The 15,367-nt window shown below is 49.2% G+C and overlaps 1 protein-coding gene across 2 annotated transcripts in view; it reads left to right on the forward strand.

Annotated features, from left to right (window-relative positions):
• Positions 1-15,367, forward strand: part of Ccdc60 (coiled-coil domain containing 60) — a 165,685-nt gene that overhangs the window by 61,950 nt on the left and 88,368 nt on the right. For both annotated transcript variants that reach the window (XM_006249464.4, NM_001034945.2), the window contains exon 2: positions 8,057-8,136. In XM_006249464.4, coding sequence (XP_006249526.1) covers positions 8,057-8,136 — 80 coding nt within the window. The remainder of the gene's footprint in view (positions 1-8,056; positions 8,137-15,367) is intronic.

A 15,367-nucleotide genomic window follows, 5' to 3' on the forward strand; every position in this document is an offset into this window, starting at 1 on the left:
CTCAGCATTCCATAGGCAGAGGAAGGATTGATTGCAGCCTAAACCCTGCAGCAGCAGCAGCAGACCAGGGCTATCCTCGGCCACCTCTGTGTCTCCTGAGGTCTGTGTAAACTGGCATCCTGAGGCACCCTAGACATCCCACCCCGGCAGCCCTACGGTCACCCCGAGACTCATGCTGACGGTCAGGAGAGTCATGCTCTAACCACCTCCAGCCAGCTCTTTCGTCCTTGGTTTCTTCTATTTCACCAGTGGCTTAGGCTCAGCTCCAGTGTGGATGACTACAAGCTCTCCATAGGAAAGTCACGGCTGAACAGAGGCTGGGCTAGCTCCTGGCTGAGGCAACTCAAGGATGGAAGGTGTTCTTTGGGCTCACAGTTTGAGGATGATCAGGCTGGCTATCATGTATCCTCCAGTGTGCTGGTTCCTCCAGGGGCTGTGGCAGACATTGCTAATCAATTACAGAAAATCTCCAGTGAGGCTGGACCTTGGGGTGCTCCAGCCAGTCTTTATGGCTGGCAGGAACCACCATATTTCTTCAGAATCTTGCTGCATTCCCTGACACATGGAATTTAAGTGCTATCGCAGAACATATTTTCCTTAAGCTCAACCAGGGTTATGAAGGACAGCCCTGAGCCCCTCACAGAGACTTGGGTTGGTTGGCAGCATCTGACAACTGTACTACGGATCCCTCATAGCTAGTCTTAACCCCTAAGCCGTCTTTCTGGCCCAGAGCTGGTCTTTTGGAAGGCCATGTGAGATGAGAGCATGGTTTGTTATCTTTTTAAACTGGCTCCTAGCAGTGGGCACGCCAGCTTAGTCCCTGGTTGGTGGGGGCTTGCGGCCGATTTCCATTTCAATCAAGCGCAAGCTGAGAGAGGCAGAGGCCAGTAGATCAAAAGAAACTGGAATTTGATAGAAAGCCATGGCTTCTAGCGCCACCTAGCGGTACATCTCCACATCGCCACCCTTGCCGACCTGGAGGCCCGTGATATTAACCCTGCTGTCAGAAAGAAGTTTGTTTGAAAACATTCTCGTGCTCTCTCGAACCCCTTTTGTTTTTTAACTCGTGGTGCGTGATTCAGTGGGTAAAAGCTACAAGTGCTCGTGACATAGTGGCAGGAATCTTTGCTTGGTAGGCCTGGTTAAGCTTCCTGTGTCAAGCCTAGAGTCGAGTTTCTCATGGTGTCGGATGAAGACCCGGCAGGTGCTGCTTTGGAACCCTGATAGCGTGCAGAGACAAGGAACAGGAGCACAGAGGCGGGAGGGCCCTGTGTGTTGTCTAAGGCTGTCAGTGATGGCGACTGACGCCGGGCAGCGGTAGAGGGAAGACAGCTTGAGGAAATCTTTAGGGAAGAAAGACACACACTAGAGGCAGCTGTAGGGAGCAGGAAACCACACAGGCAACAGTTCCACAAGGGTTTGGCCACATCCAGTACAGAAGGTCGCAGATTACTGGCCCCTGTGTCAGAGAAGGGTAACCAGAGCAGGAGGCTGCGAGTCACCCCGCCTCTGGGTCCCGTGGTTCCCTTTTGGCAAGATAGGAGTAAGTATGCCCGTAAGGACTTCTTGGGAGGTAAAACAAAGGATGTTCCACAGACACACAGAAGGTCTGTACATCAAGGGCACACGGAACATGTCTGTCCCGGCATGGCCAGAGAGATCCCGTGGCATCTGCAGACCTTACCGAATTAGCGGTACCATGTCCCCTTCATAATTAATAAGCACATAATGACCACAGTCTCTCTACTCAGTCTGAAATGGAGGGAGGGGAGCTCAGAACCCAGGCAGCAGGGCCTTCCCTTTCCTCCCCAGGTTTGTGGTCCTTCACCACCCTGAAAACTTCCCTGTGTTCTTAACGGGAACTCCCTTATAGCTCCCCCACCACACACTGAGAAGACAGCCCCCTGTCCCTCTGTCACTTCTCTCTCCTTCGATGTCCAGACCCAACTTCGTGTCCCCTGGGTTCATAAGAAGGCATGGGAAGAGGAGGACCACCAGCCCTTGGCAAAGAGGCTCTCGGTGAACTCAACAGAACACTGCATACTTTATTTAAAGTCTGTGCTGTGGCCAAGGCCCCCCACTGTGTGTCCTGGGTACCCGTGTCATATCTTCTCGTGGCTCTGATAGTTGGTTTTTGATTGTTTGTTTCTTGTCAACTCGATAAGAACCTAGACCCTGCCTAGGAAGAGGAAAAGGCCTCTACAAGATTAGCCTGTAGGCTTGACTAGGGGAACATTTTCTTGATTGATTAATGATTGATTTACAGAGTCCTTGCCCATTGTGGCCCTGAGTTCTGTAAGAAAGCAGGCTGAGCAAGCCAGTAAGCAGCACTCCATCATGGCCTCTGTATCAGCTCCTGCCTCCAGGTTCCTGCCCTGACCTCCCTCAGTGATGAACAGTGATGTGGAAGTGTAATCTGAATAAGTCCATTCTTCCCCAACAGCAACAGAAACCCAAAGACAATGATCTACATACATACATACATACACCCATTCTCCCAGAAGGAAACTGCCAGGCCCCACCATAAAGCCACCACCAAACGCTTACCTGTTAGCTGCATGATGTCACTGTTCATGATGCTTGCGGAGGAATGCCCTTTGGATAATGGGTCGCAAAGAGGTGAATGTTTCTACTGGGATTAACAGGAGCTCTGTTGAACAGATGGGGAAACTGAGGCTCTGGAAGTGAATGTGGCTCACTTAGCATCAGTCTGCTCTAAGTAACAGAGCCTCCTGCTGATGGCAAAGCCCTTTTCTCTCCAATGGAGTCACTTCCACAGGCAGCTGTCCCTAGGGGCCACATACTCTCCCTCCCTCCCTCCCTCCCTCCCTCCCTCCCTCCCTCCCCCCCTCCTCCTCCTCCTCCTCCTCCTCCTCCTCCTCCTCCTCACACTCACCAGCCTTCCAGCCGTGTCCATCACGGGACATCACAAGGCATCTTTCACAGTCCTCGTCTACACACCTCACACCATTGGTGGGACGCTTTCAACACCTGCTGAAGGAGAGAGATGCAGGCAGAAGCAATGCTATTGCCCGTATCCAAGAGCAACTGGAGAACCAGAGGCCCCAAAGGCCAACAACACACCCAAGGAGAGCAGGCACAGAGAGCCAAAGTGAACTGCACCAAAGGTATCAGGAATACACTCTTCCATGCGTAGTCATCTGGGAGTTGTGTCTGCTGGGTAAAGAGACCCAGTGTCAATGTTAATTTGGGCTATAAAGCAAGAAGGACCCTGGTCGGATGCATCAGATCTCATGGAAGAGGCGGAGCCTATAAAGACGCAGAACTTTCAGTGGTTTCCAGAGAAGGGCAGGACGCGTAAGAGGGTTACAGATAGCCTAGAATTGTGGTTCTGGAATGTTTCACAAAGGTTCGTGTGTTTCAGCACTATTTGACACTACTGGGAAACTAGAGAGCCTTGAAGGGGCAAGGACTCCCTAAGAAGTCTTGAGGGCTTTGGGGGTGCCTCTTAAGGGGACTGTGGGACCCAGGTGTACCCCTCGCATTCTCTTTTATGTAGCCTTCATGGACTCCACCATAATGTACCACCCACCTCCCTCAGCCTCAAAGTCATGGGCCAGTCCGTCACAACCTCATGGGGTCAGACAGAATAAACCTTTTCTCTTTATAAGTTGACCGTGTAGGGTATCTGTCATAGTGGTGGAAAACTGACTGCCACAACGGCTTTTGGTGAAGATTTTCAGAGGAAGTGACAGGAAAGATCCGGACTCTGGGTGTATCACAAAGCTATAGGAAATACCAGGGACGCTGTCATAGGACCAAAAGATAAGAACTATCTACAGTTACAGTCTGTGGCAAACTACTTAAATCAAAGCAAGAACCAGCCCTCTAGTCCAAAAGGACACTTAGGCCTTGCTAACCCAGTCTTAGCTAGGACCCAAATATTAAACCCCCACCACAACCCCCAAACCAGCTATCTCCTCTGGGCTATCATTTCTTGAATCCCGTATGGGGAGCACATCATTAAAAACTACATTTCCCAGGATCCCTAGCTTCAAACAATTGAAAGTTCCAGCAGGAAACCAGAGTGGTAGAAGAGAGGATCCAGGGTTTCCCTGTCTCTCTCAGAAGACCTGGACTTGTCTTCCCATGCCAGGCAGGCCAACTCCATGGCTTCTTCAGCCCCTTTCCCCTAGTCCTGCCTGATGGCTGACCCAGGCACCTTCCTTGGGCTAACATCCGGGGTCTCCTTTTGCTGCTCCTGCTTGACCTTCCAGGTCTTCCAACAGTTCTGTAACTGCTCTGCAAAGTTCTACTCTCCTTCCAGAACTACATGGCATGCGTCTTGCTTCCTCTCGAGAGCCGGCCTGATGCCATACATAAAAAACGGCCCGCCCGCATTATTCCAGGAGCTCAGACAACTCAATTCAAATCGACATTAAACATTTATATTTCCATGCGTCGAGAGAATTAGTCCAAAAAATTGCCCTGCAAACATGAAAGACGCCATTATTTAATTAGAATTAATATATGTAAATTACAGAAAATTAGGAAAAGGAACAACCTGAGTCAAAATGATTGTTTAATTAACTGATAATTCCGACACCCTGATATGACGTCTCCATTGTTGATTTATTGTGTTTACTTCCATATCACTCTATCATGACATGGATTCTTTGCCAGCAGTTCTTTTTTTTTAAAAGAAAAGTCATCTGTACGAGATGATAGAAAATTGCGAGAAATTTCTAGACACAGGAAGCATGAGGACTCTGCATAATCTAATTTCTTTACACATATGCTGCATTTCCACGTAAAGGTAGATTCTGCTGCCGCTCTTTCACACCAGTAAACAAATGTCCAAGCAAACGGAACGTTAGCCACAGAACCAAACCACCTCCACCATCCAGGCCAACCGCAGCTTAGCCCCACAATGCCGGTTTGCTGGGCGTGGAGGGTTTGGCAGGAAGACTCAACCGCTGTGGTAGACATCCTTGTGGGGGAGCCACACAATGGGGACCACACTTGGGAAATGCAGTGTCCGGTCACGCCGTCACTGGACGAGCTCACACAAACCTAGGTGGTCCAGCCCGCCGCCCACCTGTGATTCAATCCATCAGAAAAGAGAGACAAGACCACCCAAGGCTGCCGCCCACACAACACAGCAGCCTGGCTCAGAGCAAATGAGGTATACACAATAAGAGAACTGCACTCTCAACACCATAAAAACTAAGGACATCAAACACTGGAGCCAATAACACAGAGGGCCAGGACCACAGGCAAGCGCCCCATGCCCGCGTCGTTAACGTCCACCATAGTCTTTAATCTTATTTTTATTCTTTTGTGTATGCATGGTAAATACACCCAGGTAATGGTATGTGTGTGTGTGTGTGTGTGTGTGTGTGTGTGTGTGTATTCCTGTTTGCACCTGTGTAGTCACTTGTGTATTGGGAGCACACACACATGGGTGTGTGCGCATGTGGCAGCCCCAAGGCTGATGCTCCATGGGGCCTCCGCCTTATTCAATAAGACAGGGCCTCTCAGTCAGTCAAACCCAGAGCTCACTGAATATGGCTGACCTTGCCAGACAGCTTGCTCTGGTGATCCCGCACCTCCACCCTCCCTAGGCTGGAAATAAAGGTGGGTCACCGTGCCTATCTGACTATTATGTGGGTTCTGAGGGATCTGAACTCAGGTCCTAAGCTTGCACAGCAAGCCCTCGAACCACTGAGCCAGCCCCTAGTGCAGTCTTACATAGTGGCAGACCTCGTGTGTGCAGGCTCCAGCATCCCTGCGATGTCACCGTGTGGCTCCACTGCGGTCTCATTTGCTGCTCTTGACGGTATGGCTGCTGTTCCTGCAGCTGCCAGGCAAGCGCTCCGCCACAGAGCTACAACCCAGCCCGTGGCCACCTCACGGTGGCCATCCATGCTGCCCCGTGGGCTGGGACAGCATTTCTGAGGTTGTTCACACATATGCTACCTGATCTCTGTAAGAGTTTTAAAAGAAGTGATTTTGGAGCCCCCGGGGGTGGTGACTGCACCTGGGAGGTGGATACAAGAGAGTCTCGAGCTTGAGAGATGCAAGACTTCCCTTTAAAAGGGTAATTCTGTGATGCTTGGTGAGCTCATTCTGTTCATAGCAAACAAAACTCACGTGTGCCTCGAGAACCAGGACTCCCTCTTCCACCTGATCATCACTGCTGGCTTGTGACTGTCATGGGAAAAACAGTGGGAGTGGTTTCCTGAGGACCTGCTCCGAGGCCAACCGAGTTGCACAGCCAAAAGGCATATCTTGTCCCCTAGGTGTTTCAGGCTGATGACAGGGTCGTAAATCCTCTAACAGCAATACAGACGCTCTCCAGTGTGGTGACATAGAGCCCCGATACACAGGCATTTTCCTTTGTCACCCACGGAAATAATACAGGGCCAGATGGATGACTCTGCACGTGGCTAAGAGTGTTGTTTCTCTCCCACAGAACCCAGATTCAGCCGGCATCCACACCGCTTGGCTCACAACTCCTCCTGTAACTAACTCTAGAAGACCCAACACCCACTTCTTTCTGGCCTCCGTGGGCACCCACACTCACCTGCACAGATTGACACATGTGCACATAATTTAAGAATAAAGTAAAAATTTGAAGATATACTTGAAAGTTGGACACCATTATGGTTTGGTTCCTAGGGTCCCCCACACTCTGAAGGTTTACCTGTCAGAGCTGGGTTGACGGCTCACTGAGGTAAGCACTTAGCTTGCAGGCATGAGGACCGTGTTGGATCCCAGAACCTAAACAAAATACACACCACACACACACACACACACACACACACCATATACATGCATACACATCATATATATTCACAAACACTCACACAGGCTACACACATCAGACACAAATACACATCCACAGACACATAAACACATCACACACAAACACACAGACATACATACTACACACACATGCACACACATAGAGACAACACACATACATACCACACACATCACACATACATACATAAACATCATAGTCACACAGTCATACACACATACAAACACACAGACATATATACCACATATACACATGCATGTACATAGATATATACAGAGACACATATACACACACATCACACACTGCATATACATGCTACCCACACTGCATACACACACACCACACACACAGTATATATATGTATATGTATGTGCGGTGTCATGGGTTAGTATGTCCCACCTGCATGCAGTGCCGGTAGAGACCAGAAGAGGGCACGCAACCACTGAGCGGTCGCTCCAGCACCCATGTGGCCATTTGTTTTTTAAAGCTTTTCTCGGAAGAGAGGGGAGGGAGGGGGAAAAAAAGCTTTTCTCTGTGTTGATGTTGTAGCTAACTCACACCTATGATATCCAAGCCACATCAGCTAAGAAAAAAAAAATACCCCACCACAGTCACAGCCATAGCCAGAGAGAATACTCTATAACAAGGGGCCCTGTCCTTCCCTATCTTTGAAAAGTATAATTTTATTTTTCTAAAACTGAAACCAAAAATCACATTATAATCAGTGCATCCTAACATAGCCTCCCCATTCATATATGCAAAATATCCCCCTATTTCAATAAAGGTATTTGTATCACTGTGTTGGACATTCGTCACTTTTCATGGCTATATACTATTCCTTCCACGGTCCAGATGCATCAAGATTGTTTAGTCTGTCTTCTCTTGTATCATAGGCAGGCATTTGTCCTCACAAGCAACTGAGCGGTCTTGCCAGGGAGCCTCAGCATCCCTGTCAGGGATATTCTCTTGCAGGATGCTTACCCACAGATGTTGGGTCTAAGGGCATGAACAGTCCTTCTGAAAGGTTTTCACCATGTGTTTCCCACAAGCTTTAGAAGAAGGCCATCCTGCTATACCACACACACACCCCAACCCTGGCACAGATCCAAAGCAAGACAGGGCCAAACAGCAACACCCCAGAGCCTCCCAAACCATGAACTGGAGCAGATCTTCACTCTGTGTCAATCGATTCTCGCCAGGTATGGGGGACTCTGTTAACCCAGCTTCACCTGTACTAATGTCCCCTTCCCTCTCCTCTCCTGTCTTCAGGCCTCAGACAAGACGGTGAAGAGCACCAAGTCTATGGACAAGGAGATAGTAAACCTCAAAAAGGATCTCATCCGAAGCCGGTGAGTGAGCCCTTGTGAGGGGATGACTCGTGAGCCGCAGACAATGCCAGTTGGGCTGGGGACAGGGGCAGGGGCAATTCTCTCCATAGACCTCCATTGGAAGATTTAGCATGAAACACACATGAGGCGGCATGCCAGGGAAAGAACACTGGGGATCAGAGCGTCCCTTAGACGCTTTCCCTCCAGGCCTCTGTCCAGTGCCACAGAATGATGGGCGAGAGCCTTTGTCAAGGATGAGAGCTAGGACAGGAGGATGGGTAACAGGGTTAAGCAAGGGGCCAAGATACAACCCCGAGAGCAATAGGCCCTCTCCGTGTGAGAGGTGGCCTGTCTACTCCCCTGAGGCCTGGCCATGATGTAACCTCTAAGTTGTGCCAAATCCATACTAGAGAGGGGACAGATGGAAGTGATTTCAATAAGGTTTTGTTTAACCCAAAATACTTAATATTGTTTGAATCGTATTCTTCCACCCTGATTAACCCTCTGAAGAAGAAACCCTTCATAGTCATGGCCACAGGCTGACCCAATTCAGACACTTCTTTGTTGAGACCCTCTTCCCGGGCCTCAATACACAGTGTTAGGTCGACAGTTGAAACTCTGTGTGCAGCATTACTCCCCGGTCAGGGCCCTGGGGCATTCATTTCTCTCTGCTCATGGCTGCGGATGTCATGTGATCAGCTACTTCAAACCCTTGCCTTGACTTCCCCAAAGGATGGTCTATGTCCTGGATGGAGGTGTAAACCAGAGAAACCCTTTTCTCCCCCAAGTTGCTTTTGATGAGTACTTCACTGCAGCCACAGAGCAAACTAGAACCTTCTACAAGAGAGACAGGGAAGAGCAATGAACAGCTTAGAGTCCATGGTTCCCAGCAGAATCACACATGCTTCATGCACTAACATGCACCAGCCAGGTTTCCAGTGTCTCCTCACCCCTCCTGGCCATGCCTGGGAGGAAGTTCCAGTCCCAAAGCCCCACATGACTTTGTTTGTAACAAGAGCCACTAAACGGTAGCTGAGGGTAAATACAGTCAAATGTCTGGGTCCTTATAAGGAAAGGGAGAACGGTCAGAAACCCACGCACACAAGAGGCTTCGTGACACATCACAGCTTGCATAAGAAATGTTCAGGGTGGTCCCCAGTGGGTGGCGTCATTTCAGGGGTCGATGGGACCTCTAGAAGGCAGAGCCTCCCTGGAGAAGGCAGGGCATCAGGATCCAGCCTTGAGGTTCGTCCACCACACGTCCTGTTCTCTCTGAGTCCTGACAGCCAGGCTGGGCCTGTGCGTCTGCAGCCCCACCTCCCCCACCATGAACGACTGCATTCCTACTGCAGTGTCAGCCTCAATAAACCCTTCCCCTCCTAAGCTGGTTTTAGGTGAGGCATCCCATCACAGCCACAGAAAAACAATGAATACAAAGAGCGTTGAAGCAAATGCCCTCCCAGCTCTGAGTCTACTTGACGCCATATTACCCCGTCAGCCATGATGACATATTTATGGGATGGAAATCGGGAAGTGAATCAGGGCTTCTCTGCCTCCTTCCCTGCCCACGGCACCACTCACTGGCACACCTCTGAGGTAAACCTCGAGGAAGACACAGGGCTGGAGATGCCACCAGCTCAGGAGGCTGGGGAGGCCCCATGGACAGGAGATGCGGTGGCTTTCTGACATCCTTCAGGTGGCTGAGGGAGTCTGTCATTGGTCCCACTTCCCAGAGATCCGGAATAAGCTAGAATTTAACATCCTCATTGTACAGACAGGATCAGCCTGCCTGCCTGACAATGAACGTAAAAAGGACAGGAAGGCAGGGACACACAGACGGGCCACAAGCACGAAACTGAGACACAGCATGGAGATTCTCCACACAGCCACGATGGCAGGAGCCTGCTGACAGCTAAGGAATTCCCCCTTCAGAAGGAATCGCTCTGGCTTCCAGGGAAGGCTGCCCTGTAGAAAGTTAGAACACGGGAGTGCACACACAGAGGAACACACATGCACATCACACAGGAGTCCATCCATAGTACTAAGTGAGGTGAATTGTTCGCAGAAGAGACGCCGTCTCTTTCAATCCGTATCACCTCCCTCCAATGTCGCACTCCCCTGGATTTTTATCTAATGCTCCAGTCTTTTATAATTCAGTCACACCATCCCTGACTCCATGGCCAATTTAACATGATGCCGAAACAGAATAACCCAAATGCCTTCTCCTCGCCCGTTCCTCCAGATGTTTGGTGTGGAGGAGCAACCTGCGTTGCCAAGGTGCAGGCTCTCTGCTAGCACAGGTGACACGTGGAGCCTCCTTGTGGGCCCGACTCTTGAGCCATCCCGGGAACGATGGTGCATTTTCCTGCACTGACACTCGTTTGATGCATGAGCCTTGGAGAAAGCAAACATGCCCATTACAGAGACCTTCACCCGAAGCCATGATCTAACCAGAAGGCAGCTCAGGCACCTGTAAATGGTGTAAATGGTGTTGGGTTCCCAGCCCCGCTGCCCCATGGGAGACCCAGAGGGCAGAGAACACACACATATTTAGGAGATCTCACATGCTGTCTTTCCAAATGGCATTTGGTACACAGCAGAAGCAAGGCAGTTAGAAATAGCTAAGCCTAAGGTAGGTTTGAGACCAAATATATACACACATATACATTATACATATGCACCCACATATAATACAATATATGTATATATGTATAGTATATGTATGCATGTTACATATACATATATATGTATATATACACACACACATATATATACATATACACACACACACACACACACACAAGTATGTATGTATATAGTTGAGGGTAAATACTTCTGTGCTGTGGGTTGGGTCAAGGATCCTCCAGGGCCCATGTGCTCTTGGTGTCCTGTGTTGTGCTTTCTGGAATAGTGGAACCTTACAGAGGTGGGGACTGCACAGAGATACTCGGGTTGTTAGAGGTTTAGAACTGTGTCCTCGAAGGGCATTTGGGACCCTGGACTCTTCCTCCTGCCCCTTTTTAGTGTCCTTGTTCATAAACTGAATAGTCCTGCTCACACTGTAGATCCATGTGACCGTGACCAGTCACCTCACGCAGCTGCTGCCCATTGTGTCAAGGTGGGCGTGCCAGCAGCTGTGCCAGGAGGTGGGGGGAGGGGACAGCGGGAGGGAGGGAGGCTGCTCCACCTCCAGCTCCATCCCTTCCTCCTTCCTGTTCAGTTCCAGACTCCACCCCATGCAGTGGGAACAGCACCACCCACTGTGAAAGAAGTGTCCCCCTCAGTTAAACCGCCTCACAGACAAGGCCATCCTAAGTCCAGGCCATCCGACCATGAAAATGAACTCTCATGCTCTGAGTTCATTCGTTATTTTAAATACTGAGCATGAGGTCCCGCCGGGTGTACCGCAAGCAGTGACCTCTGTGCTAGAGATAAAGCAGATGCACAGAACTCGAGGTTAACGGGATGAAGTCACTCGTCAGCCAGCAAACAGAGCCTGAGGGCTGGAGATAAACAAACCAAGGTGGTGTGCCTAGCCTAGGAGATGGAGGGGAGGGGTGTGTGTGTGTGTGTGTGTGAGTGCATGTATGTGTGTGTATGTGAATGTGTGTCTCTGTGTGTCTGCATGTCTCCGTGACTGTGATTGTGTGTGTGTGTGCGTGCATGCGTGTGTGTGTGTGTGTAAGGTTTGTAATAATTTATACAGAGAGGTCCTAGGCCTGAAGCCTGAAGGAGAGAGCGAGTCGTTCACATGAAGGGGAGCAGCTGGGGTATTTCGGAGCATGGGTTGAGGGGGCGATGAAGTCAGGACATGCTGGGCACGCTGCAGTGTCAGAGAGGCCTGTGTGGAGCCGCAGGGTGAGATAGGCTGAGAGAGAGGAGAGATGGAGCAGAAATGTCAGTAAGCCTTGGGGGCCATACAGAAACAACCGGGAAAGCCGAGGGAGGGTTCTGAGCAAGAAGGGGTGGCCCAACTTTAACAAAACAATTACACCGCTCATGGTGATGCTTGAGAGGAAGAGGACAGACTCCCAGTCAAAGCCACCATACTGGGTGACAGTTTGGATGTGGGAGCCAAAGAGAAAGGCAGTACCTGTGTGCCTGAAGACCTATCTGTCTGTTACGATGTAGAGGCTCTTAGCCTGTCATGTCCGTGTTGTGGTCCCAAGCAAGGATTCATGGGATGGATTTTCTTATTCACCCTGATGACATAGTTAACACTAAGGAAGAAGATTAACATGCTAGTAAAATGATACACATATGCATACATACCAAACACACACCATATATATAATACACACAACATATATACCATACACACACCATATACACACAAGCATATACATACCATACACACACCACATATACACTGTACATACCATAAACACATACACCATATGCACAATACACACACCATAAACACATACACCATATACATAATACACATAAAATATACACAACACACACACCATATACACAATACACACACCATATGCACAATATACACACCATAAACACACCATTCACACTTACCATATATACAATACACATATCATATATACATACTATAAATACACAATGCACAGGCATACATATGCACATACAATTCACCATACACACATACATGCACATGTACATACATGCACACCATACATGTGTGTACCATACCCATATATGCACACACATGTATATGCAGATACAGACCATACACACCATAGATATTATACACATATATACATGTCATATATAGACATGTCATACACTCATGATACACACAGACACACCACACGATACAAACACAACATACACACACATCACAGACACACAGGTACACCCACACAATGGGTTCTTGATTGCCTGCACTTTGGGATTTCTCCTCTTTTATTACCTGGGTCCTCAGCCAAGAGGAGCTGGCCACATGAAGGGAGCCCTAGCTCTGATCTGATCCACTCTGGAAACGCCATCACATATAAACCCAAAGGTGTGATTTACTCATGTCCCAGGCACCCCTCAGTCCTGTCAGCAACCAAGATTCACCAGCACAATCTGTTTGACAGAACTGTGAGCCCATGGTTAGCCTGGTACCCTAGTTTCATTCTGTTGTCATGACGACATGTTCTGTCCAACAGAGCTTGGGAAGTGTCTTAGTTAGGGTTCCATGCTGTGAACAGACCATGACCAAGGCAACTCTTATAAAGGACAACATTTAATTGGGGCTGGCTTACAGGGTCAGAGGTTCTGTCCACTATCATTATGGTGGGAAGTATGCACTGTCCAGGCAAGCAGGCATGGCACTGGAGGAACTGAGAGTTCTTTCAACCTCTTGTTCCTAAGAGCACTAGAAGACTGGCTTCCAGGAAGCTAGAAGGGAGGTCTCAAAGCCTAAGCCCACAGTGCCACACTCCCTCCAATACGGCCACACCTCCTCCAACTAGGTCACACCCACTCTAACAGGGCCACACCTACTAATAGTTCCATGCCCTAGGCAAGCACATTAAAACCACCGCAGGAGGGGAGAGTTTATCCGGCTCAGACCTCCAGGTCCCAGTACATCATTGCAGGAAATGAGAACTCCAGGGAGGAGCCATAGAACGCCCCTGCTTGTTCCCCCGTGAGTTCATGATTTCTCTTCTTTCTAATAATAAATAAAATAAATAATAAATTAGCTTTCTCTTCTTGCTAATAGTAATAATTAAATTTTTATGCAAACCAGGACTGCCTACTTAGGGATGGCGTCACCCACGGTGGGCTGGCCCTCATACCTCAATTAGCAATCAAGGCAACCTCTCACAGATAGGCCCACAGGCCAAGTGAGCTAGGCTATCCCTCCATCAAGGCTTTCCTCTCAGATAACTCTGTGTGTGTCAGGTTGGCAGTTAATGCAAACTGGATCACCTCTGATCTCCCTGGACTCCCTCGTGTGTCTGTAATTAGTGGAGGATTGGGTGGGTGGCTTTGCTGACCATGTTCAGAGGTCATGTAGATACAGGCAGGCCAAGGATGGCCTTGGTCAGATCACTGTGTGTCAGCCCGGGGTTTTCAGCTTGCACTCCAGTTCCCAAATAATGACTTGGAGACATAATCTTTATTTAAAAATGCCTAGGTCATAAGTTAGGTTTGTTCCCACCAGCTCGTAACTTACTTATTCTGTTTATACTATTTTATGTCTGTCACGTGGCTAGCTACCTCTCCTCAGGTGGACTTCCTCTGAGTCCAGGTGGTGAATCTCCCCACACTTGACTCTTTCCCAGAGTTCCTCTCCCTGCTGGATGTCCCACCTTCTAAGCCTGCCTCAGCTCACTGGCCATCAGAGTTTCACTGACAGTGATCCTTCCACACTGTGCCCTAGAGTTGTCTGTACAACTATGCTCTCTCATTCTCAAGGTTAACCTGGGCTCCTAGTGGTAAGGGAGGTCCTGAGAAAGACCCCGAGATTTGTTTTGTGGAAGTGGCAAAAACATCACTTTTTGCGATATCCTGTAGACAAAGCAAGCCCCAGCCTAGCCCAGATTAACAGGGAATAGTGACTGCACTCACCATGGGCAGTATCAGCAGAGGCTCACTGCAAAAGACTGGAAAAAACCTTTTTTCTATCTATTGCAACTACACGCCTGACCCCCAAGAAGGCTTTGGAGCCGTGAACTAAGACCCAAGGATGATTGCACACATCAGTCTCGCCTGGGGAAGGTACAACAGAAAATGTGTCAACGGTCAGGCAGCTAGCAGTGGGACAGGAAGGGGCCAGGCTATTAAATAAATAAAAGTGAGGAGGGGGAGGGGTGGGACGGGGTGGAGAGGGCAGAGGTACCATGGTGAAGCTGAAAGAGAACGCTTACTGCAGTGAGCAGACACCCAACACAGAGAAGAAACAGAGAGATGAATTAGGAAGAATTAGAGGGCAAAGAACACACAGAAGAGAAGAGGGAGGGGAGGGGGGGAGGGGCTGGGGAGGAGAGGCCAGTCCTTGCACCGTGGCAATGCTCAGCCAAGAGACCACACCCCCAGGGGCCACCTTCTAGAACCCTGCCCCCACCCTTTCTGAACTTTGCCACTTGGATTTCCATGAGGCTGCCACGGCCTTGGTTCCCTGTACGTGTGCTCTTAGAACACATCCTCCTTAGGAGGTCAGCTCACCTGAATGAAATGGTTTCCTACCTCATAAAGTCAAGAGGAAACGTGGCCCTTTTAGCATCCCAGCCGTTTCTCGGGCTATTTTATAAGTATAAGTTAATAGTGTTTGATAATGTTATTG

Source organism: Rattus norvegicus, chromosome 12, assembly GCF_036323735.1.
Source record: "Rattus norvegicus strain BN/NHsdMcwi chromosome 12, GRCr8, whole genome shotgun sequence".
NCBI classification, from domain to species: Eukaryota; Metazoa; Chordata; class Mammalia; order Rodentia; family Muridae; genus Rattus; species Rattus norvegicus.